General features: G+C 34.5%; 1 protein-coding gene and 1 long non-coding RNA gene across 3 annotated transcripts in view; one reads left to right on the top strand and one right to left on the bottom strand.

Annotated features, from left to right (window-relative positions):
- Positions 1-25,752, top strand: part of EPHA7 (EPH receptor A7) — a 170,298-nt gene that overhangs the window by 35,806 nt on the left and 108,740 nt on the right. For both annotated transcript variants that reach the window (XM_049654009.1, XM_049654010.1), the window contains exon 4: positions 25,597-25,752. In XM_049654009.1, the coding sequence (XP_049509966.1) occupies positions 25,597-25,752 (156 nt within the window). The remainder of the gene's footprint in view (positions 1-25,596) is intronic.
- On the bottom strand, positions 29-25,751 carry LOC125938701 (uncharacterized). The gene is made up of 3 exons (XR_007462774.1): positions 25,662-25,751; positions 14,938-15,021; positions 29-4,504 (listed from the first exon to the last, which is right to left on the bottom strand). It is a non-coding gene; the product is annotated as an uncharacterized LOC125938701 (long non-coding RNA).

The raw sequence follows: 25,752 nt of genomic DNA, 5'->3' as shown, positions 1-25,752 counted from the left end.
GTATATTTCTTATGAAAAATAAGTTATTTCCTAAGATACTACGTTTTCATTGTGAAGAACAATAACTTTGGAGTCAAATTTGTATTCTGTTTACTGTGACCTTAGGCAAATTACCTAACCTAATATAATCTCAGATTCTGCATTTTAAACTGAGTATCATGATAGAATCTATGTAGTGATATCTGATACTATTATTAACATTAAATTATATAATGCGTATGTATTACTAAGTGACATCCCAAGAACAAGATAAGTGCTTGGTAAATATTAGTTTAACTCTTTAGGTAGTGTGTGAGAGAATGTATGTTACCTAGAAGATTTAAGGCAATGGGGAATGAGACCCTCCTATCAAATGATGATGGGTCAGTCAAACTGAACTCTTAATGCCCGACTCTTAAAATACAATAAAGACTTTGATTAGGTACATTGGACCAAGAAGGGAAGAGTAGTTTCAAATACCCGCATTTGTTAGTCTCACCTTCCGTTGGAAAACCCGACAGGGTTAGCTTCTCCCTTTAAAACCAATGTGGTGTGGGGTGCCTGGGTAGCTCAGTTGGATAAGCCTCTGACTTCTGCGTAGGTCATGATTTTGCCATTTCTGATTTCGAGCCCTGCATTGGGCTCTGTGCTGACAGCTCAGAGCCTGGAGCCTGTTTCAGATTCTGTCTCCCTCTCTCACTCCACCCCTCCCCTACTTGTGCCCTGTCTCTCTCAAAAACAAACATTTAAAAAATTTAAAAATGAATGTGGCTGTAGATGGTGGTTGTGTATAGATGGTGGCTTGTCAGAGATACCTGTGAAAATAGTAGTAGTAAAAATACTGGGGAAATCTGGGAAGACAAGTTAGATTAAATCTTGGTGGGAGAGTTTTTCAGGGAGAACTATATGGGCTTAAGTAGGGTCTTATTCCATCATGTAGACAGTGGTGAGGGCAGAAACCAAATTCACCTGAACCAAGAGTGAATAGTAAAGTGAGAAAATGTCTGGGATGAAAATAAATAGTTGTTATGAAGAAAGGAGGGCAATAGCAGTAAACTTGTTAGCAGAGTGGTTAAGAGCTTAATTCTTTGAATGGTCCACATACAATGGGATCTGTTCCCTTTTGGAGAGTTCATAATATGAGAAGAAAGCATTGAAAGACTGTATTAAAGACTTTTTCTGTCCAGAGTTTGCTGAACTTATTTGAGTGATAGAATGTGCATAGTCGACTTTAAGATAAATCCTTTTTATGTAATTCTTAGTAATATTTGGAGCAGTGTTTGCAAACATAATTGGTCTAGGGTCCTTGAAGGAGAAGGGCAGAGAAAGGATTACAGTGGAAAAGGAACAAGATTCAAGAATGAGATCAAAGTGAGGAATTTCAGTTTGTGACTGGAAAATGAAAACAAATTCTGATTGATGATGATGGCTTAAGTATGGCTGGGCTTGTTGACAGATGGAGATGCTATCAATTTATCTCTGCAAAAGATGAAGCTAAAGAATTGGGATGAGAGGATCACAGGGTATAAAAAAAAGGGGGCTGGGGGAAGAGAGGACTCTCCTAGAATTGCAGACTATAATGATCTTTTCTCCTAACTTATTAGCTCATTGGTTCCAACAACCTTTGATACAGCTTTTAAGCTTTTCAATTTGTGAAATAATTTGTGATTAATTTAACTTAATTTGTGATTAATTTGCTAATGTTTATTAATTATCCAGTTGTTAGAATTGCTAACTACACGTGTTAATAATCACAGTATCAAAAGAAGCAGCTTCTTTGCCCTACAGAATAAATCAGACAGAAAGCTTCTGTTTTTTAAGGACATGTTTTGAAATAAAAAGGATTTCTGTGTTAAATAGAAATCTTTACTTTGTTTCAGAGAAGGTAGTAAAACACAGTATGATCTTTTAAAGGCATATCACATTAGACCTTAACTTGTGTTCCCCACCATTTCTCTTCAGTTCTCAATTTATGAAAATGAGATATGTATCACTTACCTAGCCAATAACTTAAAATAATGACTTGCTTTTATTGCTTATTTTCCTTTTAACTTAAAATTTATCACCTTAGGATTTTCTCTGTTTGTAATTGTGTTTTCAAGGACATATGTGCAGGGAGCACTGAAAGTAGATGAATTTGTAAATAGCAAATGCGATCCTTTGAAATGAACATACCGGATTCTAGAACAGTAAAAATTTTCAGAAGAGTCTGCTCTGTATTTTTTTCTAAAGACGTCATTATTTTTAAAGAAGATGCTCTTTGAAAATGTGCAGGAGGCACTTTTTTTAATGGTTAAGTGAAGCAAATGAAAAGCGAATGGAAGCAAGGCAGTCACCTTCTACAGAGCTTTTAATAGTTACAGTGAAAAATTAAGGACCACCTGCCATGTTGAGTTTTATAAGTATGAATGATGTAGAGGTACTTGCCAATACACTCATGAATATGTGAAAAAGAGGGGTTTTATATAGTAACACAAACCTTCAAATGGAGTTAATAAAAGACAAGGCTTTTCTTTACTGGGTGGAAAGTTATCTGCTATATAGAAAGGCCTACTGAATGAAACATTTGTCCTCAAATTCCTTTTAATCTGCTGTGAGGTTCTGCCTGTTACCTCACTTGGAATAATGTGCCAATTTTGTAAGGATAAAGAGAATTTTATCCTTTTTTCATTCCTTTTGCTACTTGATGCAGCATTTCCTTGAATTTCACAGTACCTGCCTGTTTTTAGCAGCTCTCATTTCAGACTATTACTTTCCCGGAGTCACGTGTAAAAACTGATATTCTCATCTCCTTGATGGAGAATATTCAAGAAATGCAATCCCAGTGAGAATGCCACTTACTAATGGATGTTTCTTTCTCCAGGCATCTTAAAAAGTTCCGTTTCTGTTTCAACTCTTCAGTTCCTCCTATTCTTACATTACAAAAATGGATTAAAATGTCTGGGCTCTGTGGACGAATGCTTTCTGTGGCAGCATATTGCTTTTGTGTTACATATTGTCAGTGGTTATTGTCATAGCTCACACTGTAATAGTTTTGAGTTAAAAGTATTTTTCCTGGCCCCTTAGAAAAATATTGACTTTGTCATGTGACAGTTTAGAACTGATATGCAAGAATTATGAGAGCAATAATAGGATTTGATTTGTTTGGTGTTTATGCTTTACTTTTCAAAGATAATTGGATATTGTTCTTATGGATCTAATAGAGTTACATGGAAATAATTACAGAATTTTAAAATGCTATTGGAGGTTGACATTTGGTTTGTAACTGCGGCAAGGAATGCAGGTTCTAGGACTAAACAGTGTACTTTAGTGTCGAGGAAGGTTAAAAGCAAACAACAACAAAAGCTTCCCACAGTGTTAAACTCAGTTTTAATCTAGCTGTTATTGTGAAGTGTATTGATTTTAACTCACTTCTAAAAACATTGGTAGAGGAGCTGGTAGGCAAAATTTCCAAAATCTTCAAATTTCAGAATTTTTGTGTATGTCCAGGTTATTTAGTTATTTAAATTGTGTACCAAAGTGAATTTTATTTAGGGGGCTCATCATCGGCATTTCAGGAGCTCTTAGAAGAAGCCATTTCCCTTTGTTGTGATCTTGTTCTAGTGATTAAGGTGACACTCATTCTGTTGTTATTAATGGCCCTCCTCTCACTCTTGAAAGGGTCCAGCCTGGGATGATGAATTATATAGTTACCTTCCATGTAAAGCATTTGGTCTCCTCTTACCACACATTTTATACATTTCCAAAGTAATCAGTTTTTAAATTGTACTCTAGTGTGTTTTAGCTTTTTTAAATATAAAGTTGTTAACATTATCCGAAATAAAATTTATGTATGTGTAACTGGTAGTTGTATATACTAACAAAAGTAATTATTATACCCTAAAGTTAAGTTATTAAACTGTGACTCAGCTATTCATATTTCATGATGGCAAACTAATTATAGGGTTTTTTTTTTTTTTTTTGGAGTCAAATTTAGAGCTGAAAGGTAAAGCACCTTATAGGATTATGTGTCAAATGAAATTAGATGGAAAGAAAAATTATGTTTTGGAAGAAGAGGCAATTCAACGTTTTTGCTTCTCTGGAATTAATGTGCATTTAGAGTGAACTTGCATGAAGGCAAATTTGATTTTCATAATTCATTAAATATTTATATTCTGATCATATTGCCAACTAATCCGTATGAAAAAGAATTTTAGCCTGGACAATGCTAATAGATCTTTTCTTCCTGTATTACTTATATTAATATAAATGTCTATTTAGGATTTTATTCATTCAGTTATATTCAGTATAATCAGAGTTTATGTTTTTTTTTTTCCATTTCTTTGTGGAATGGTTACTGAATGTATATACACATTCGTGAAATGATTAGAAAATTATACATCACAGTATTCAGGTACAAGAGTATATAGTATACACCAAACAGCACAGGACTGTGGCAGAGGTCTGGATCCAGAAGAAACACACCACTGGAAACTGGACTGGAGTCAGAAACTGATGGCTGGGTTCTAAGCCCATTTTCACTACCCTGTAACATTAACATTAAAATTAGTGTCACTAATGTCTCTGAGCCTCCACTCTGATTATCTATTGAATGAGGGTATTTGCTTGCCTGCCTAACTCATATGCTGCTGAGAGGACACTCTTAAAAATCAACCTGCATTTTAATTTTTAATATTTTAAAACCAAAACTTCTGGCACAATCTGGATAATTGGAAAATGTAAGAGTAGAGTCTAGGAAATATCTAACGACGACAAAAATCTCTTAACTCTACCCCCCAGAGATGTCCTGAATGTCCAGTTCTCTACAAACAACCACGTGTGTCCTGTTCCAGTCCACCATCATCTTCCACCTGTATCACTGCCCCACTTTTTCTCTGTTTTCCTTTTCTGCCTTGTGCTTATCCAATGCATCTACAGTGATTTTTTTTAAGTTTACTTATTTATTTTTGAGAGAGAGAGAGTGAGCAGGGGAGGGACAGAGAGAGAGACAGAGATAGAGAGAGAGACAATTCCAGGCAGGCTCTGGACTGTCAGCATAGAGGCATAGAACCCAACATGGGGCTCGATCTCACGAACACTGAGATCATGACCTAAGCCAAAATCAAGTGGTGGATGCTCAACCAACTGAGCCACAGCAGCACCCCTACAGTGATGCTTTTAAATGTGAGTCATATCTTACCATTGTTTTCTAAAAATCCTTCACTGGCTTACTATTCCTCTTAGAAGGAAATAAAAACTTAACTCTTGCCTCTGCCTTGTTCTAGAGTCATCACTTGCTCCTCTGTCATTTGTATCCTACATTCCATCACAGTAACATCCTGCATTGCCTCAAATTGCCATGATCTTTTTCCTCTCTGCTCTTTCTTTGTCTGTGAATAATCTTCTTTCCACTCTCTTTTGAGTACTTCTTACTTATTCTGCAGGTTTCACGTATACCAGAAGAGATGCCACTGAATCCGTGTTCCTGCACTGATTCCCATTCATGACATATCATGCTTTTTAGAATTGCTTGTTTAATTATCGGCCTTCTACTAGACAGAGCTCTGTGAGGACAAGGACTGTGTCTGTCTTTCTTCCCACAACGTCTATAGGTCTTTGCATAGTGAGTACATAAGACGCATTCATAATATTTGTTGGATGATAAATAAGTGAATAACTGTACAGGAAGACCGCACAGTACATAAGATGAGCTGTGATAAACATTTGTCAGAAGGTTACTGTATTGTGAGTGTCCAAAGAATAATGGACAAGAATTAACTTGATATGAGAGGTAGAGGGAAGTAGAAATTTCAAGTTTCCTACTAGTGAAGGAATAACAACTTTAGTTTTTGTTTTTTTGTTTTTTAATTCTAGGTTAAGACTTATAAGTGGAGACATACCTTTTATGTAGATAGAAGTTTGAAATAGTGACTCTGATCTGAGAGAAGAGAGGGTGGTAATAAGAACAGTCCTATCGACTTCAACGTATATAGCACTTTTTCCATTTTTCAAACCTTTTTTTTTAACAAAAATTTCAAGTGAGGTTAATTTCTTTTTTCAATGTTTATTTATTTATTTTGAGGAAGAGATGAAGTGAGTAGGGGAAAGTGCAGAGAGAGAGAGAGAGAGAGAGAGAGAGAGAGAATCCCAAGTGGGCTCTCCACTGTCAGCACAGAGCCCGACACAGGGCTCAATCCCACAAACCTGTGAGATCATGACCCGATCTGAAATCCAGAGTGGAGTCGAATGCTTAACCCACTGAGCCACTTAGGCACTCCAAAGAGGTTAATTTCTAAGCAAACATCTAGAACTTTAGCTGGAGAAACTTGAAGAAAAAGTAAGTTTATGGAAGCTAAAACTAAACTTGGTAACAAAGTTATGTTCTATTTTGTATGACTATGAAAAAAAAAACTAGCCGTAATCTTTTTTTTTTTTTTTTTTTTTTTCCCTGCTAGTTAGGACAGGGCTTCATTAAAGGAGATACCTAGGACTCAGAAGTAAAATTGACAGCCTGTTTGTAGTATAGCAGGGTTTCTCAACACTAGCCCTACTGACATTCATGCCACGTAATTTCTGTTGTGGTGAGTCCTGTAGGTTGTGTAGCAGCATCTCTGATGTTCACCTACCAGATGCCAGTAACATCACCCCAGTTCAAATAACCAAAAATGTCCGCAGGTATGGCAAGATGTTCCCTGCGGGCAAAGTCGCCCCCACTTGAGAAATATTGCACTGGAAAATTAAAAGTTATTATCCTCATGCTGTATGGATAGGAAAACTTTATAATATTTTGGAGCCTTTGTAATTCCCATGTAAATTGTTTCTAGCCCTGTATTTGGTGATTATTAGCAAAATGTGACCAGTTTCAGATTTTGTGTGGAATGGGAAAGTGATGAGGACTCTGGACTACTTGTCTCAGAAAGCAAAGACATCAAAGGAATAGAATGGGTGGTAGAAATGTAAGATAAGAAAGGAGAGTTAATTTGTGTCTTGAGGATCTGCCTCAAAGGTGTAAAAAGAGAATACATGAGTCTGCTTGAACCTTTGACTTGCTTGGGACCCAGGGTTGAAGGATTGAAGAAGCCTTACATTTCCCCCAAAGATGGGCTTCAGTTATGGGGTATGCACTTCTGTATATAGTCTTTATTTTTGTTCAAATGCACTTGAATGGAAGACAGTGAGTGTTTCTTATAACGGGTGGCTACAATTTTCCAGAAAATGAGCTGCATATATTCCTGTAGGTAGGAGACATGTCTTTGGCCTTCTGTTCTCATACGTTACGGTCAGCTGTTATCATGTCAGTTGTTTGGCTCTGGACTACCAGTGTTGTATTAGTAGGTGAAAATGAAACCACAGTTTGTCACTTGGTCACTGCTGGTGACAGTATGGCATACTTTCTGGAGTGTGATCCCTCTCCTTCTTGTTTATGATCCTCAGAGTTATTAATTATGAGAAGGCCCAACCTTCTTCTGCCTAACTCCTCCCATATCTATAGACCATAAGTCTCTTATAATGGAGGTTTTGTGGGCATACTTGCTAAGAGAAATAATGACAGAAGTCCTAAAATACTGTGATTTTTCTCCTTTAGTTGTCATGAAGAAAGAGAATGGTAGCATTCACTTTTCTTAGTTGTCTTTAAAAAAAATGTCATACTTTGCAGATATGGATAGAAAGCAGATTGATATCAAATTGTGTATGGATGCTTACATCACTGTTAAGGGCAGCAAAGGAAAAGCATGAACTGACTTGAAAATAAGTTGTATTATTGTAGAATTCTGTTCTTTTTTCATTACTTTTCCTTTTTTCGCTCTTTCTCGCTCTCCCTCTTTTCAGTGAACGTTTTATCTGTAATAGCTGCCTGCAGTGTACTGGAGCTTTTCTTGACCCTTTCAAATCCTTGAGTTTTTATCAGTCTGTCTTATGTTGTTTTATTTTGGTATTACTTGGCAAGTTACACAGTTTAAAACATGTGTTTGGCATATTTTCTTTCATTGGAGATTATAGGGCAAAGTTGTACCTTTATCTAAATACCCTACTAAACAAAGTAAATTTGTACAGACCAAAGCGACAGAAGGAAAACTAGGTTAAATTTCAAATGGATTTTTAAATGACGTTATTTTAAAGAATCCTTTATACATGATTTCTTCAGCTGTCGAAACTATTAAATGAATTCCTAAATTGAAACTTATAGACATTTAGCTACATAATTTATATAATTATGCAGTTAAAAAGACTGCTTACAAAAATGTTGGAGAACATTCCAGAAGCTGTTTTTACATTTTGGTGAAGCAAAATTTTCTTAATTAAAAAAAAAAAAAAAAAAAAAACGAAAACAAACCTGTTCTTTACAATATAACATAATAAAGAATTATAATATTAATTGACATGTATAAAGTACTTAGTATGTGCTAGGGATTGTTATAAGTTATTTTGTCCACATAACAGTCCTATTAAGAAAAAAAAATTACTTTTCCTAGGCCGTTTCCTATCCAGTGGTCTAGTAGCAGGTCAAGCATTTAAACCTAGGGTTTGAATTCAAAGTGTTTGGCTCTGTAGCTTGCATTCTTACAGACTGTCCTCTACTGATCTATAAACTTTTTCTTACCCATCAATATGTATCCAATATGCAAGTTTCTTCTATTTTGACAAATAAAATCTCAGTCTGTAACTATATATAAAACATTAACATCTTGGGCAGTATTAAAGACTTGATTAGTGAGGCATTAACAATAGAATGAAGACTTTAAAGGACCAAACTCTTGTGAAATATAAAGGAAATATGACTAACATCTTTACATTTAATTGGAGGAATATGAGAACTGTCTTGCAAGACTGTAATGAGAGTATAATGACCCTGCATGAGATGATAGATAGATAGATAGATAGATAGATAGATAGATAGATGATAGATAGGTGATAGATAGCTGGAAATAGAAATGTAAATCTGAGCTAAAGTGATTAATTTTAGGAACGGGAAGAGAGAGGAGGGACTCAGTTGCTTAAACCAGAGGTCAGATATGGCTTTACAAGGAGATGCGATTTAGAATTGTAGCAAATGCATTTGTAATGAATCTTCTTCCAAAAGTTTAGTGCCACATAGTTTACTTCTTGATATAAATAGCTCTAAATTCGAACCTGACTCTAAAAAAAAGAAAATGCTCTGGTTATATACCTTTTGTGAGACTCTATGTCATTTTAGTGCTTTCTGTTGGTTGGAAAGTCAATATTCTACTACCTTCTTATTATTTCTTCTGACATTTGATAAAATCTTCTTTATCTAATGTTATGCCATTTCTCTCTGAAAGTTAATAATAGGAATATTTATGAAACACTGAGGTGTAGTATGAAAGGATTTATTCTTTCATATGTTAATCAAATATGTAAAATGGGATTTGGAGTACATTTGTTTTTTGTTTTGCAAGAAAGCATGCAATATATTTATCCATTAGTAAATGGCATGCTCATGTTATGCTCGTGATTATTCAGAAGGAATTGCATTCAAGGAAATGTAGAGTAACAAAGATAGCATAAACCTTTGCCATTCTAGAGATATAACTGTGGAGATGTTGATGAATCCTGAATGTGAAAAATACCTCTAATTTTGATACTATCCTCAAACTCACTAATTAAATTATCTGCATAACACTGTTGATAATCCTATGTGGTAAGCAGCTGGCAAGTCAGTGATGTATCAAATTCCAGAGAATCAAGAATATATACTGATAGCAAGATTGAAAAACTGTTCCATAGTATTTCCAGAAATCATAGTGAACAAAGGAAATATGATTCTAAAGTACTTTTCTGGGTTTCCTGCACAAAGTATTGGTTGAAAAAATTTAACTATAGCATTCTCTATTTCTAAAAAGTCAGGGCTTATGCTTTATACTTGATACAAATCTGTTTTTCACTTGACCAAATTCTTTTTTTAATGTTTATTTGTTTTTGAGAGTGGAGATGGAGAGGCAGAGGGAGAGGGAGACACAGAATTGGAAACAGGCTCCAGGTTCTGAGTTGTCAGCATAGAGCCTGACGCTGGGCTTGAACTCATGAACCATGAGATCATGACCTGAGCTGAAGTCAGATGCTTAACTGACTGAGCTACCCAGGTGCCCCTCAATTGACCAAATTCTTCAATAACTAGTTATATGGTACATCTGGATTTTAAGAAAAGATGAGAATTTTTGCTCGTATAGTTTTCTGTTAATTTTATTTTTGACTTTGATATTAAAGCAACAAAGTAGAATTATAGGGTATGTTGATAAAATTTAATGTAATATAAACTGCAGAGAAAATGTGGTATCTATTGGTTCATTCCAAATATAAATTATTGTAAGCTTTGATTAGGTCAAAATACACACATATATTTATTGTATTATTATGTATCACAAATATTTGAATAGAAAAATATATAAACTCTTAGCCATTGTGACAATTCTTTTAAGAAATATACACTCTAAATCATAAGTCTGTATATAAAAACTTGGCAGAGAGTAGTTTATTTTGAGAATTCTCTATTCCCTTGCAATGTAACCTTTTTTAAAGAGTAATAGAAGAATTAATTTAATAAAAAAATTAATGAATTTGTGAAATAGATATTAAGGCAATAACAATATATAAACCTACTCAACTATCATATTTTCCATGTGAAAAGTAGAATGTTTAACTAACCATATTAAATGGCACTTAGGTTGTTAGAGCTACACACATTGCACTTTGCAATGAGGTATTCAAACATTTCATGAGCAGAAAATTAACTATTTAAAGGTTTGGACAAACTGCATACCATTTGGTGATGCAACATAGATGGAAAATATAATAAAGCAAAGTTATAATGAGGATAACAGGTAAAGAGCAGTGCACCTTATCTTGATAAAAGATGGTTTCCTCCAAATTCTAATTTTGCAAAATATTTTATAGCATTCAATGTTTGTCTATTTGTATGATAAAAGAAGGATTTCATTTTGGGAAAATCTAAGAACTGCAAAATCTTTACTGACACTGACTAGTTATACTCTTTTAACATCTGTAGCTTGCAAAGATTCACCTTTTAGCCTTTACTGATTATTTAATTATTATATGTATTTATTTTTAATTTTTTAAATGTTTATTTTTGAGAGACAAGAGTGTGAGCGGGGGAGGGGCAGAGAGAGAGAGAGGACAGAATTCGAAGCAGGCTGCAGGCTCCGAGCTGTTCCAAGCTGTCAGCACAGAGCCCACTGTGGGGCCTGAACTCACGAACTGAGAGATCATGACCTGAGCCCAAGTCATATGCTTAACCAACTGAGCCACCCAGGCACCCCAAGGACTGCTGATTTAAACTACAAAATAATGTTACTGAAAAATGGCAGATGGAAAGGAATGGCAAAAGTCATATTCTTGCAAGGTTGGGACTCTTTCCTCTTATCGTTGTTGACATTTGGTAAGGATCACCATTGGTCTTGTCATGCCTTAGGTACAGTTTACTGTTTCATTATGGTGAAATAAAATAAAAGCATTTGAAAATTTTCAAGCATCAGATGCAGATGCCTCAGTTTTTCATTGGTATATATCCAGTCACAAAGGTGTTACACAAATTCTTATACAATGCTTGATTATTCCTTGATTGATCACACCTTGGCTTTTAGACATTATGTTTATTTAGGCATATAGACAGCTAGTATTCTTATCTGTCTTTTATTGAACACTTACAAAAAAGTAATTCAACTTAAATGTTGAAAATAATTACTCTAAAAGTATTGTCTGACCCATTCCACCTGGTTTCCATCTGTGACAATATGTCTTCACAATCTGTCCTCTGCTTTTCTTCTGTATGTTCTTTACCATTAGTTTTGGGTGCAATCTTTGAACTGCTTTTTTTCCTTCTTTATTATCTGTATTCTGGTTAGTATAAATTAAAATTTCCAAACCTTTATGTAGGCTTTGAGACGACTTGATTCTAATTAACTAGGAATATTTAATTCCCTATCAGCTCTCTGTACATAATACCGTACTGTATGGCACCATTAGTGTAGAAATAGAATGGATCATTATATTCTAGTTTAGCCTTTTCTTTGTAAGAAATTTCAACACATTTTTCATTTGGAAATGTACACATTTACATTATTATCCTTTACCATAAGAAAACAGTATTTCACTTGTACAGTTTTCATTTATTTCAGATTTAAATATACTTTGTAGTACTTACATTACTTTTTCTGAGCTAATTCTTTATGATAAAGTACTTTATGTTCTTATCCAGTTTTCCTGTCTTAAGGTTTCAGTTTTAACTTGAAAAAAGTAAAATATTACATGTACATATAAATAGGCTTTAACCCTTGGTTTTGTCATGCCCCTGCGTAGGCCATATGCAAAATGAATTAATTTATTTTAGAGACATATGAAATTGAATGCAAAACACAAAGGTACAGAAGGGTATGTGGATATATATGTGTTTATCCTTATAATAAGAGAAAAGATGTAATGGCCCATTGTATTTAAATTACTTTTTTTTGTTTACAATAATTGTTTTTAAAATTTAAAAGAAAGCCAGTAAGAAATAAATTGAAATCATTTTTCATAATGTAAGGCATCAGTGATATTTCTGTGTTTTCCAATAGAAATGTTAATTACAAGAATTTATTTTAATAGTGGCCTGTCTAGTTCCAAATTACTAACAGAAATGAAAGTATATGTGTACTTTCTAGAATATGGCAATTCTGAATTATCTACAACTAGAATATTCTTGTTTTTGAGTTTGGATAAGTCATATATTTAAAGAAGAATGGTCTGTTTTAAGAATGAGGGACTATCACTCTTTATCTTTTTGTCTTAGAAAAGAGCCCTACACTGACAGTTTTATTATGATTTATAATTCACATCTAGTAGTTTCCCTCTCTTGGAACTTTTCTTTCCCTTGTTCAAAGAAAAATGCTCTAATTATATGGTTATAAAATATTTCACATCTCATTCATATACTTATTCATATTACTGTGTTAAAGATGCTCATAGAATTGTGTTGCAAATTATCTAAAGCACTAATCTAAACATGGCTATGCAGTTTTCTCCCTGGACAGCTTAAAGGGAACTCCTTAAGAGTGAGAGCCCATGAAGTGTCTTTCCTTAACTGATATAGTCAGGACTCTACTGCATTCTACTTAGGTATATGCTATGCTCTTCCCATTGATCTGATTACAATAAAAAGTTTACTTAGTTGTGTTGGTGAATTAGTCTTTGGTAAGTGGGATAGTTACTGCCTGGTGCTTAATATTGCAGGATGAATTCAATAAATGCATTCAGTAAATGCGGGTTAACTTACTGCTATATGCTAGGCATTGTGCTAGGCTCTGGAATCCACAGATACATAATTTCTGCCCTTGAGGGTCTCACAGTGAGCTAGAAGAGACACACCTGGGGAAATAATTACGACAGTGTTAATGCTATAATTGTGGTATGTCATACAGATCAGGTTGGATTGTCTTCAGTAGTTTTAGGAGAAGGGAAATTTTTAACTGATTCGTGAAGGATGAATTAGTTATTCCTTAAAAGCAGGAGCTAAACTAGATGTTTTTTTTTTTTTAAATATCGAACATAGCTACTCTTTTTAAAAAGTTTTTATTACAAAATATTAAACAATATTCTAGTAGTACCTACAGTATCTTTCTGCAAAATGCTGTGAATGCGAAGTGGATAGGATACTGATAGAGTTCTGTTGGATTATTTACTTGGTGTGGAGATAAAAATTAAAAATTAACTTGTTTTCTATTTTTAAGGAGTAGAAAGTATGGGGATGCAGTTACAAAATCTTACTGTTTAATTTCTAGAAATTCAGTTTGTCTTACCACTATATATATACATATGTGTATATGTATGTATAAATGTCTGTGTGTGTGTGTGTGTGTGTGTGTGTGTGTGTGTGGTGAGCTCCCTTTTTTGAAAAAAGGAATGAGCTCAACAATATCATTTGCTGCGAGGATTTATTCTGCCTGTTACTTTCTTTTATTTCTAAGAATTAAGGATTGAGTGAATATCCTCATTGTCCTGATGCATCTTTTTAAAATGTCATGCTTCAGGGCAAACTGATTTCTTTATGATCTTCAAAAAATTTTCCACTGACATAACAGAAATGATTATTTATCTTCCCACATGTTCAAACTGCCTTAAACTGCTCTAGGGTTATTTGCTTCACAAGACTTAGTATTGATCCACATTTTATAACTGACTAAATAAGGAAAAAAGTAGTCTTCACAAAATAGTTAGAAAGATTGTTTTAACTGATGATTGTGTTTTAATCATTTTTGAAAGTTTTGCTGAAAACATGGTCAAAAGCCCACACTTCAGACTGCTTGAAATGGAAGGACTGCCCTTTGCTTTAAGAAATTAAGATGGGGGGTGCCTGGGTGGCTCAGTCGGTTAAGCGGCCGACTTCGGCTCAGGTCATGATTTCATGGTCTGTGAGTTCGAGCCCCGCGTCGGGCTCTATGCTGACAGCTTAGAGCCTGGAGCCTGTTTCAGATTCTGTGTCTCCTTCTCTCTGACCCTCCCCTGTTCATGCTCTGTCTCTATCTGTCTCAAAAATAAAGAAACATTACAAAAAAAAAAAAGAAAAAAAAAAGAAATTAAGATGGAATTATTTCTTTTCATTATGGTTATGGATCTCGCAAACTTTTTCTACAGATAGGTAGATTTAAGTGTTTTGTAGGAGAAAAAACAAATATTGATGAATCACTCATAAAATAGTTTAATTGTAATTCTTTGAATTGTACTAAAAATGTTCACTTTATTAAATATGATTACATTTCAAATATGTGTATTGATATACATATTTCTTGCCCCACTAAAGTTTTTTGAACTTGAAGTAACCTGATTTTATGAACCATTTTGATGTTGCCAGATCCACACTCTTAGCATCGCTGAAAGACAAACCAATAACTGCCACAAATAACTCTCCAGTTTAAATATAATTGGTCAATAATAAGTCTCTACCCACATTTCCTGCATGTCTACCTGTGCTGAGTAGTTTTCTCTCTTCACGTTGATGAAGTGCTACAGCTCTGGCAGGAAAGGTGACTTTAGAGTCTGTATTCACCACTGAAATAGGAGATAATTAAGCACATTGTAAAAGATACAGATTAAGGCACAATATTTATAGCTTATAGAACATTTTATTATGAAATATCAGAATTTTAATTGGCTTAAGCACATAAGCAACTGATTATTCACACCATTGGATACCAGGACAAAAGTAATATGTATTTAGAGATCATCATATTTGTTTTTTTAGTGGACAGAACTTTGGTCCGTTGCCTAGCATAATGCAAAGAGTAGACAAACAATAATTATTTAGTCGGGGAAAGAATGAGTAATTTGACTGTATTTGCCTAATAATTAATTTGTTTTTCTTGTTTGTTTACACATCTGATAATGGAGAAGTGGCTCATTGTTTATTAGAGGTAGAAACTAGAGTGAAATAAAAACTCAGCATGGAAACTGACATCGTGAAATAATCATATAGTTATTTATTGAGTGCTTATTCTCCACCAGGCACTGTGCTAGACTTTTCACAGGAATTATACACTTTAATTCACAATAGTCTGATGATATAGTCTTATTATTAGGCCTCGCTGTTTTAGATATGGACAAACTGGGCTCAGAGAACTTAAGCAGATTTGCAAAGGTTACACAGCTAGTACACGCTAGAGGGGAAGCCAGTGTCGTCATTTATATAAAGGCCAAGTTGTATTGCTTTTACAGGCTTGTTGAAGTGACACTTTTGTGTGGTGAAATTAACAATGTCATTCGGAACATGAATTTCGTCTTTTAAGAAGTGTTGTTTTAAAAATGATTAGTTTGGGGCGCCTGGGTGGCTCAGTTGGTTGAATGGCCGGCTTCGGCTCAGGTCATGATCTCGCGGTCTGTGGGTTCGAGCCCTGCGTCGGGCTCTGCTGACAGCTCGGAGCCTGGAGCCTGTTTCGGATTCTGTGTCTCCCTCTCTCTCTGCCCCTCCCATAATCACGCTCTGTCTCTCTGTCTCTCAGAAATAAATAAATGTTAAAAAAAAATTAAAAATGATTATGTTCAAGCTAGAGTTTTGGTCTTTCAAAAGAGGAACGCTCATTCATACATTTTACTTTTTTTGTATGTAAAACCTACATTGTCTAAATTTTCTTGGTATGTTTTCAAAACTATGAGGAATAGTTTAGTATAATGAGAATGAATAATAACATTGAAATTATAAAACCTATGGTATTATAATAAATATAAGAGAATATTTAAAAATGGACTTGACATCCAAGAATTTAAATAAAAACTTGAAATTAAAAAGTAAAAGAAAAAAAGAAACTTGACAGTGGCCTAGATGCTATGGTAAATTGTGTCCCTGCCTGAAATCTTTCTAACACCAATTGCTATTTAAGAGCTCTCCCCATTACAGCCTCTTGTTGATAATGACAATGCCCTCAAGGAGATCTGTTAGTAAAATAAAATAATACTGTATCATAAGCAAGGCATTTTTTAAAGTCACTACAGGTAAGTAATGTTTGAGTTTGGTTAGCTAGCTTCCCCTAGCAGAAGTGTTTTTAGACCATGGGAACCCAATAATTATACCATTTTGCTATAGGCTTGTATTAGGGTTAAAATTATTCTGTGTTAGTGCTTTTCCCATGGGGTTATTGCTAGAACATAGGTAACATACTGGAACATACTGAATTGCGTAAGTAATTCAGTTTTTTTATCTGTAGGTTGATCCCTCAGAATGGACCTATGAGGACAATCTTGAGTGAGATCCAGAAGGGTCTGATTTCATTTTTCATCCTTTCTTTTATGACAGTTGATGTTTAAGTTATTTACCTAATTTAAAAATTCCACTGCTGGATTCTTATCTGCATGAACCAAAACGAATGTGCCCGTCTCTGGCAACACAGATAGGGTTTGACAACAATGGCACAGTGAGAGCTAGAGGTGAACTGTTAGGCAGATGCATCGCTGACACTGTGCCCGCCACTGCCTATCAAGGATGGCGTGCAGAGGCAGGACAGTCCTTTAGAGCTGGTCTTTCACACTCTGGCTGAGGCACCACTGACAGACTAAGTGGGTGTGAGTTTGTATGTGGGGTTTTGGAGGTATGGTGACGGTGGTTGACATACACATTTTTTAAAGGTAGCAGTTCGATGAAAACAATTGTATGGGAGTTTAACAGTTAGAGAACTGATTAACTGATTGCTGTATTATTGTTAAGACAAGTTTTTGTAAATGCAAATACACACACACGCACACACACACACACACACACACACACAAACATGCATGTGTCTATAGCACTTAATAATTGATAACAAGGAAAACAAAGACATTGAAGCCCAGGAATGTGAAGTGGCTTTGTCCAAATTACATGCCAGTAAATCATGGAGTAGATTTGAACAGATTTTTTTAGTTAAAATCCAGTTCTTGTTTGCCGTATCACATTACTTCTTTAGCATGGCCTAATTTTTATAAAGTAGAATAAGAAGACAAAAAAGATATGAATGTTCTAACTTGACATTTTTCCTCTTTTTTTTTTTTTTAACCATTTTGGTAATGACATCAGAATTACAGTGATATTTTGGTAAAATGAAGAGTACCTTAATGCCAGACCCCAGAAAAATTCCTGGCATATTCCAAACCTATAATTTAATAAAGGACAAAAAAACTGTGTTTATATAATGCTTTGTTTTCTTTTACAGTCTTTTAAAAAGTTTTAAAATAAAACTTTAAAAAGGTTCTCATTTTACATGTTTCTTTTTTCACTATATTGTATTAGTAAACATTAAGTACTCAATTAAATAACACAACTAAATCATATATATACTTATAATGCCCTGAAATTAATTTTTCTTTTTTTCTTTTTAAAAACCCCCAAATATTTTCAGCACGTGATACCTGTTATCACATGCTTTATATTCTGCACCACTTCTTTTCTAAACTCTTACAAGTTAGTTCTAGGGTGATGTGGATGGTGCCTCACAAACTGTAAGATGCTCGTTACATCATGTTGTTTTTATCCTCTCTGCCCGCTGTTCATTCTCAATGTGAAAAATCATAGCATATCAGTGACAGGAGGTCTGGCGTTCAGGCGGACTTTTGTAATTATTCCCACTGAGGCACTGTCAATAGGATTAAAAAACAGATTCTGGATCTGTCCACCCCAGATGAGGTCAGCACTTTGAGCAGTGGGAGTACTATTTCTACAAGCTGTGCTTTCCCCTTTGCATTGTAGAGCATAGACATTAATATGACACAAATATTTGAGAGCTCCTATGGAAACGGACTGGCTTTGCTCTGAATTAGGCTCTGAATTAAGCAAAATGTCCATCTGCAATAAATAAAATAACATTCATTAGGATCCCTAACTATGTATTTATGTAGATTCTACAATAATATTAAAGCCCAGAAAGTTTCAATTACAGAACAATCCACTTATAGTTCATAATTAATAAACTCTTTGCAGCTGCATAACTGTGGCCGGAAACATCTGCAAAACCTCATATTTTACACACAGACACATACACATAATTCCTTCAGAAAAAGTTCAATTGTGCTTAAAATCACAGGTCTGGAAACAGAGTAAGACCTGAGGAAGCTTAATCTAGCTGTATTCAGTTCGCTTATGGTAGGAGAAGGAGGGGACTGGGGCTTCCCTTGTTTGGGAAAGAGATATGGTTAAAATAAAATAATGTTTAAGGTCTATTCAGGTATTCACCCAAAACTAACTTTGTATCATTAAAAACCTCCCCTGACTATAAGCTGGTTTTGATAAGAATCTATTTCTTTTGTTATAAAATTATTCAGATAAAATTGCTACTCCTGAGATTAAAGATAAATTATTATTTATGAAACTCTAAAATTAACAAATGGGTAAAAGGAATATATTGATGATGGGTTATAATCTAGATCATAGATTTAAAAATTTTCAATTCTTTAAATAATTCATAGCTAATTTTTATACCTAAATACAGCTTTATAACAATAGATGAATATAGAGTATATGTATTAGAAAGGCAAACTAATATATTATTGAAAGCTTAATTTGACATTTTTCTTAATATTTGCTTACTTCTATGTTCAATTTGAAGTTGTATTATTAATGGGTTTCATTATATATACCAGCTTTACTGAAATATAATTCACATACCATACAATTCACCCATTAAAGTGAACAATTCAATGGTTTTTCAGTATAGTCATACGAGTTGTACAACAACCATCACTATAAATCAAATTTATAACAGTTTAATCACCCTAAAAAGAAACCCTGCACCCAATAATAGTCACTCACCATTTCTTCTCCCCGCTCCAGCCCTTAGCAACCAGTAATTTATTTTTGTGTCTAATGGTGTCAGTATTCTGGACATTTTGCATAATGGAAATATATTTTTGTGACTGGATCTTTTCATACAGCCTGATATTTTCAGAGTTCATCCATATTTGATTGCTGAATAATATTCCTTTGTGTTTATTTGTTTGCTAGTTGATGGACATTTGGGTTGTCTCTACCTTTATGGCTATTATGAATAATTTAGTTGTGAACATTTATGTGCAAGTTTTGTATCAATATACATTTTTATTTCTCTCGGGTATACACCTAGGAGTGGAGTTGTGAGGTGTTGTGAGGTAATCTGGTAATTATGTTTAACTTTTTGAGAAATTGCTAGTCTTTTTTTTCAAAGTGGCTACACCATTTTACATTCCTAACACAGCAAGGCATGAGACTTCTAATTTCACCATATTCTTACCAACACTTGTTTTATCTGTCTTTTTTTCTTATACCTATCCTACTGGGGATAAGTAGTATCTCATTGTGGTTTTGATGTGCACTTCTCTGATGGCTAATGGTGTTGATCATTTTTATATGTGTTCATTGGCCGTTTGTGTGTCCTCCATATAGAAATATCTGTTCAGATTCTCTGCCTATTTTTGATTAGCTTATTAGTGAATTTTCATTTTTTAATTTTCATTAGTTTTAAGAACTAATTTTTCATTTCCATTTTTCATTTCATTAGTTTTAAGAAAACTAAAAGTTTTCTTAAATTTCTAATTTATTAGATTTCTTAATAATATCTCATTTTACCTGCTTCATTGATTTTATGGTGGATATATCTTGTGATGTATTCTTTAGAAACTTTGATAGTCTGAGACAAGACCCAGAACCTGCAGGATGATGGTTCTAAACAACTGGAAAACCTTTAGAATATAGAAATGTCCAGACCGTAATGATGATTCAGTGGTTTTGATAAGGTCAAGTCATTAGTGTTTTTTCAAAGTGTCCCTAATGTGCAGTCATAGTGGACAGCTGACTAAGATATAGATTATCAGTGCTTTAAGGTCCAGGGTGGTGTCAAGTGTGTCTGATATTAAAAGTGGAGCTTAAGATTTCCAGAAAATGAGTCCATGAAGGACCAGGAAATCTTTCCCGTCTGTAGAAGAACTCTAGAAGTATGTGGGTTTTCTGGGATAACCAGTTTGCGGGAAAGGGTCAATCGAAATAGAGTCAGGTAGGATATCCCCCAACCTTACCCTTATAGGTCATAAACCTAAAGAACCAGAGCAAGTCTGAGTATCTGCATCCTCATTCAGAAGGAAGAGATATTCCATTTCAACTAATTTTCCAGGCTACACAGAAATTTGTCTGTGGCTTTTAGGATGACCTTTAAGATTGTTCACTGTTGGGACACCTGGGTGGCTCTGTCGGTTAAGCGTCCGACTTCGGCTCAGTTCATGATCTCATGGTCCATGATTTAGAGCCCCGTGTTGGGCTCTGTGCTGACAGCTCGGAGCTTGGAGCCTGCTTCGGATTCTGTGTCTGCCCCCCCACCCCCCAATCACTGTCTGTCTTGCTATGTCTCTCAAAAAAATAAATAAATAAATATGAAAAAAAAAATTAAGATTGTTCACTGAGAACACGGATTTGTTATACCAGTACCCTGATTGTTCCATAAACTGCAACATGTGAATAGATATTCAAAGTCCTGGCACCCTGTCGACATCCATTGAAGACAACTATGGAATCTGATTGTTAGAGTTTAACAGAAATCAGAATACAAGGCTTTAGTATCCACTCTCATATATTTAAATGTCTTCATGTTCAGGATTTGTTGCAGTATTAGTACTTTTAAGTAAGTCATTTATAAATAGGAAACCCTGTTGCCTTTTTTGTTCTTTTTTAAAAGAATTAAAATCTCAAATATTATTTAAGCCACTTTAGTTTCATAGGGACACTATTCTTATTTAAAGATAGTTGAAGTTAGGGGCGCCTGGGTGGCGCAGTCGGTTAAGCGTCCGACTTCAGCCAGGTCACGATCTCGCGGTCTGTGAGTTCGAGCCCCGCGTCAGGCTCTGGGCTGATGGCTCGGAGCCTGGAGCCTGTTTCCAATTCTGTGTGTCTCCCTCTCTCTCTGCCCCTCCCCCGTTCATGCTCTGTCTCTCTCTGTCCCAAAAATAAATAAAAAACGTTGAAAAAAAAATTTAAAAAAAAAATAAAGATAGTTGAAGTTAAACATAATAAATTTCATTTATTTCATCACAGTAGATATTATAACAGATCTTGTAATATACTATATTGTACCATGGTTTAGTGGATGTATTATAGTATATTGTTACTGCCTGGGAAACAGAAGTTTCATGTGCTTCCTAGATTCCGTTTTTCTTTGACGGTTTTTCATTGAAGAACGGACTAAGTGAAAATTTGCTTGGTGTATGAAATCTGACAAGATTATGGTTCTCGGTGCTAGGATAATGAACTTATGTTATTTTATTCATTAGGGCCCCGAAGGACTTGATAAAACAGTCGAAAGAATCAATCCCAGGCCTTTGTGATAACACTGAAAAAATAAACTATTGCTAAAATAATAGGATAGATTATTTTTACAAAATTAATTAAATATTGAAAACAAATTTTGTACATATTCCCAATCTTCATCAATATAGTGAATATTACCTTCAAATAATGTTCAATTAAAAAAGCAAAAACATCAAAAGGTAGGAAATTAAAATTGTATGTTTCTTTTTGTAACTAACTTTACCATAGTGCACATACTATATTTAAAAAAAAAAAATTTAATTTTAATTTTGAGAGAGAGAGAGAGAGAGAGAGAGAGAGAGAGAGAGAAAGAGCGTGAAGGGGTGAGGGGCAGAGAGAGCGGGAAACACAGAATCCGAAGCAGGCTCCAGACTCTGAGCCGTCAGCACAGAGCCCGACATGGGGCTCGAACTCATGAACTTTGAGATCATGACCTGAGCCGAAGTCAGACACTTAACCACCTGAGCCACCCAGGCACCCTACACATACTATATTAATTAAAGTTTGCTTTGAGTTCAAATACTATTGAGCAGATTGAGAACTAAAGCAAAGAAAGAAAAGTTTTAAAGCTGCATTTGCACAATTCCTAGAAAGTTATTCCTAGATACTTTACAGTTACGTATAAAGGGAATTTATCTTTGAGGTTTCAGAAGGCATTTACCTCTAAAAACTTTCTTACTGGTACCTTTTAGAAAACCAGTTGCATTCCTGTAGGGGAGAAATGGCCTTGTTTCCAGATAGCCTTTTTGGGGGCAATTGGAGAGCTCATGTAGATCTTATGTGGCTCTCAGATATGCTACTTCGCCCCAGTTTCTTTCCCTGAGTATTTTACTCAGGTTATTTCTTATAGATATCTCATCTAAATTTTTAATTTTACGAGCATCTGCTACTTCCTACCCAAACTTTTTACCACCCAGTTGCTCACTATTATCCTGAGAGATACAGCTTATGTCTCTGCATGTTCTTGGCTTTACTCTTAACACCATAGCTCCAAAGATTTTGTACTTATTTTTAATAACTCTAAATTAATAGTCTTCCTAGAGATTAAGTGCAAACTGTCTTGTTACCACTTATTATTTTCAATATTAACTGAACTGAAACAGAATATTACTTCAAAGAAAAAATGTTAAGACTTTGATGACCACATTTTTCCGGCATTGCCTCTATCATTATCTATTTAATGATAGCCATACATGTACTCCTCAATTTTGCTGGCATCTTTGGTGCCAAAATTCACAGTGAAATTGAGAATACCTATTTAGTATCTCTTCTGGAAGGTGTGCTAGGCTATTATTTCATAGTTTTCTGAATTAAAATAATAGCTTTAAATTAGTGAAAAGATATCTTAAGAGACAACAGGGACCCAGAGAAAATTAATTTTTAGGGTTGCTTTAGCAACCCTAAAATTAGCCCTGGGGACCCATTGAATGAGTGCCAGACTTTGGCTCATTGAGCAGTCAAGGCTGGTGGAATAGCATATGGTTGAGTATCAGTAGTCCTGTGTTCTAAATCCAGTTTTAACCTAGACAAACAGAATTATTTGAAGAACTCAGGTTACTTTTGCTTCAAATCTGCTTTCCCATCTGTTAAAGTGGTAACAGAATTTAATGTAATTTGAAAGTTGAGTGATAAGGGTTTTGCATTTCTCTACATTAGGTACCATATATATTCTACAAACTATGCGAGTTGAGCAAGAAATGTCCCTCCTTATTCGTAAGAAAAATAGGAATAAGCCTTTATTACAAGCTTTTATTTGCAATGGGAGCATGAGGATTCTCCTGGATTCCACCAGGCAGTGTGCTGGTGGAATCTTCTAATTCTGGAAGCCTTTCCTAGTGGATGGTAAATTATGTTGCCATTGTGTTTCCCATCTCCGGGCTCCCTAACCTCTCCTCCTTGTAATAACTAATACACACATGTCCTTAAAGACTGTCAGCACATACCTCTTCTTTCTCCTTCTTTTTCTGTTTTTAATTCTCTGGACCTTGATGTTATCAAGCTGCAGGTTGTAAGTAAAGCATTGTCTTCTCTATTTTATGGATGTCGTATGTGATCATTGAATTATAGATGGAACATAAAGCAAGATAGGGTGAATACTTAAAGAGAGGAATTTCTATCCTGAGAAACGCAGGCCAAATCCTTCATCCTACCAGTTAACCATTTTTTGTGTGGCAGGATCATGTTTTCAGAAACATTTCAAGGTGTTATATTTTAGTTGTATTGTTTTATAGTCAATCTCATTGCTCTCTCTGTGCCTTAGACTTGTATAATTGCTACTGAGAACATGTGAAGAAGTGTCTTTGCCTAAGATGTTTGTGAATGCTTTCCTTTTGTATGAATTAAGGAAGCCAACCAAAAGCAGATTGGCTTCTGAGGGCAGTAGTGCATCATCTGTTTGTAAGGAGATGCTTGTAGTTCTGTGTATACATCTATCACTTATCGATTGCTATATAACACATATTTAAATTAAGTTTCTAAGTTATCTGGAGTACCTATCTTGCTTGTGTAATATAGCCTTATTTTCTTGAAGCTCAAAAGATGATTTTGAGCTCTCCATTGTTTCAGAATTATGCATTAAGTATTGAGCATGTGAGCAAAAGTAGAGAATGACTCAGTACACCATCTTGATAAGATAGGATTGTTTAACTTACCTAAGAGTGAAAATGTAGATTATGTTCCTGAGGGATGCTCAAGTTGAGGACATTAAATAAATGTGAATATAATAAGTTAAAAGCTATACTTAAATTTATGTTAAATATTCACTAATCTTTCTTTATAGATATGATTAATTTTTATTCAATTTGAAGGTCACTAAAACTTAAACATATATTCATTTGATAAATATGAAGGGTAAATTAAACTTACTTAATATAGTCAATGTATCATGCCATCAATTAATAAAAAAAATTTGAAATAATGAAAATTTAATTTGCTAAATATTACAGACAAATATATAAAATAATCAGTGATAGAAAACGGTTCAAGGTTTCCTGACTTAATAGCAAATAGGGTCTAAGTGAGTAAGAGCAACTTTACTGAGAGGTGCTAGGGACCTTCTTTGTACTTGTCTATTCATTGCTGAGAGCAGTTGCTGTGTTAGTGTGACGGTATTGTTAACTTCTCTCAGGAGAGGATAAACAGTCATCATCTGTTTACAGTTGAAGGCTTTCTCCTTATTTGTGGTGGAATAGGTTTCTCCTATTTATAGGCTTTTGTTATTTTTAGTAACAAGAAAGTTCACTTAGTGCAAGGTACCCTGCCTTATAACTTAAATTGGTTGAAATTGTATCTTGAAGTTTTCTGAAAACTTGAGGGAATACATTTCTATCATTTTCAGATGAAATTTTTTATATCATTATTCTTCCTCATCAGGTAATTAAAATTATTTTAGTATTTTTCAGTATCAACCAAATTAACACATAAAGTTAAGTTACAGCTATTTTATATTAAGAAAACATAGCTTTGAAGTATTTTCGTATGTTTCAACAAGTAAGTTAATTATATTGTAAGTGAAGTTACCCTGAATTAAATATCCTAAGATTTTGTCATATTAAATTATGCTTTTGTTCAGTTTTGGGCTCTAGGTTTCAGACCAATGCCACCTATTGGTGCAAGTTTACTGTATTATTTGGTTTTTATTGTTTTACTTTAAAATGTAGTATTCTACATTATACATTCTACAAGTTGATTTACACTGAATACACTTTATTTTATCAGAAAGAGCTTGTTTTTCACAAATTAAATTTCATATTTTATTCTTTGCTATTACTAAAATTAAAAAAAAAATCTATCTGCTCTCATGTTTCTATTTTCACTTTCTTTTGCATCCCCAGCCTGTGGCCGTGGGTTCTACAAATCTTCCTCTCAAGATCTCCAGTGCTCTCGTTGTCCCACTCACAGTTTTTCCGATAAAGAAGGCTCCTCCAGATGTGAATGTGAGGATGGGTATTACAGGGCTCCATCTGATCCACCATATGTGGCCTGCACAA

The sequence above is a fragment of the Panthera uncia genome (assembly GCF_023721935.1).
Source record: "Panthera uncia isolate 11264 chromosome B2 unlocalized genomic scaffold, Puncia_PCG_1.0 HiC_scaffold_24, whole genome shotgun sequence".
Lineage (NCBI taxonomy): Eukaryota > Metazoa > Chordata > Mammalia > Carnivora > Felidae > Panthera > Panthera uncia.
Note: the sequence above shows the minus strand (reverse complement) of the source record. Positions and strands in the feature narration are given on the sequence as shown.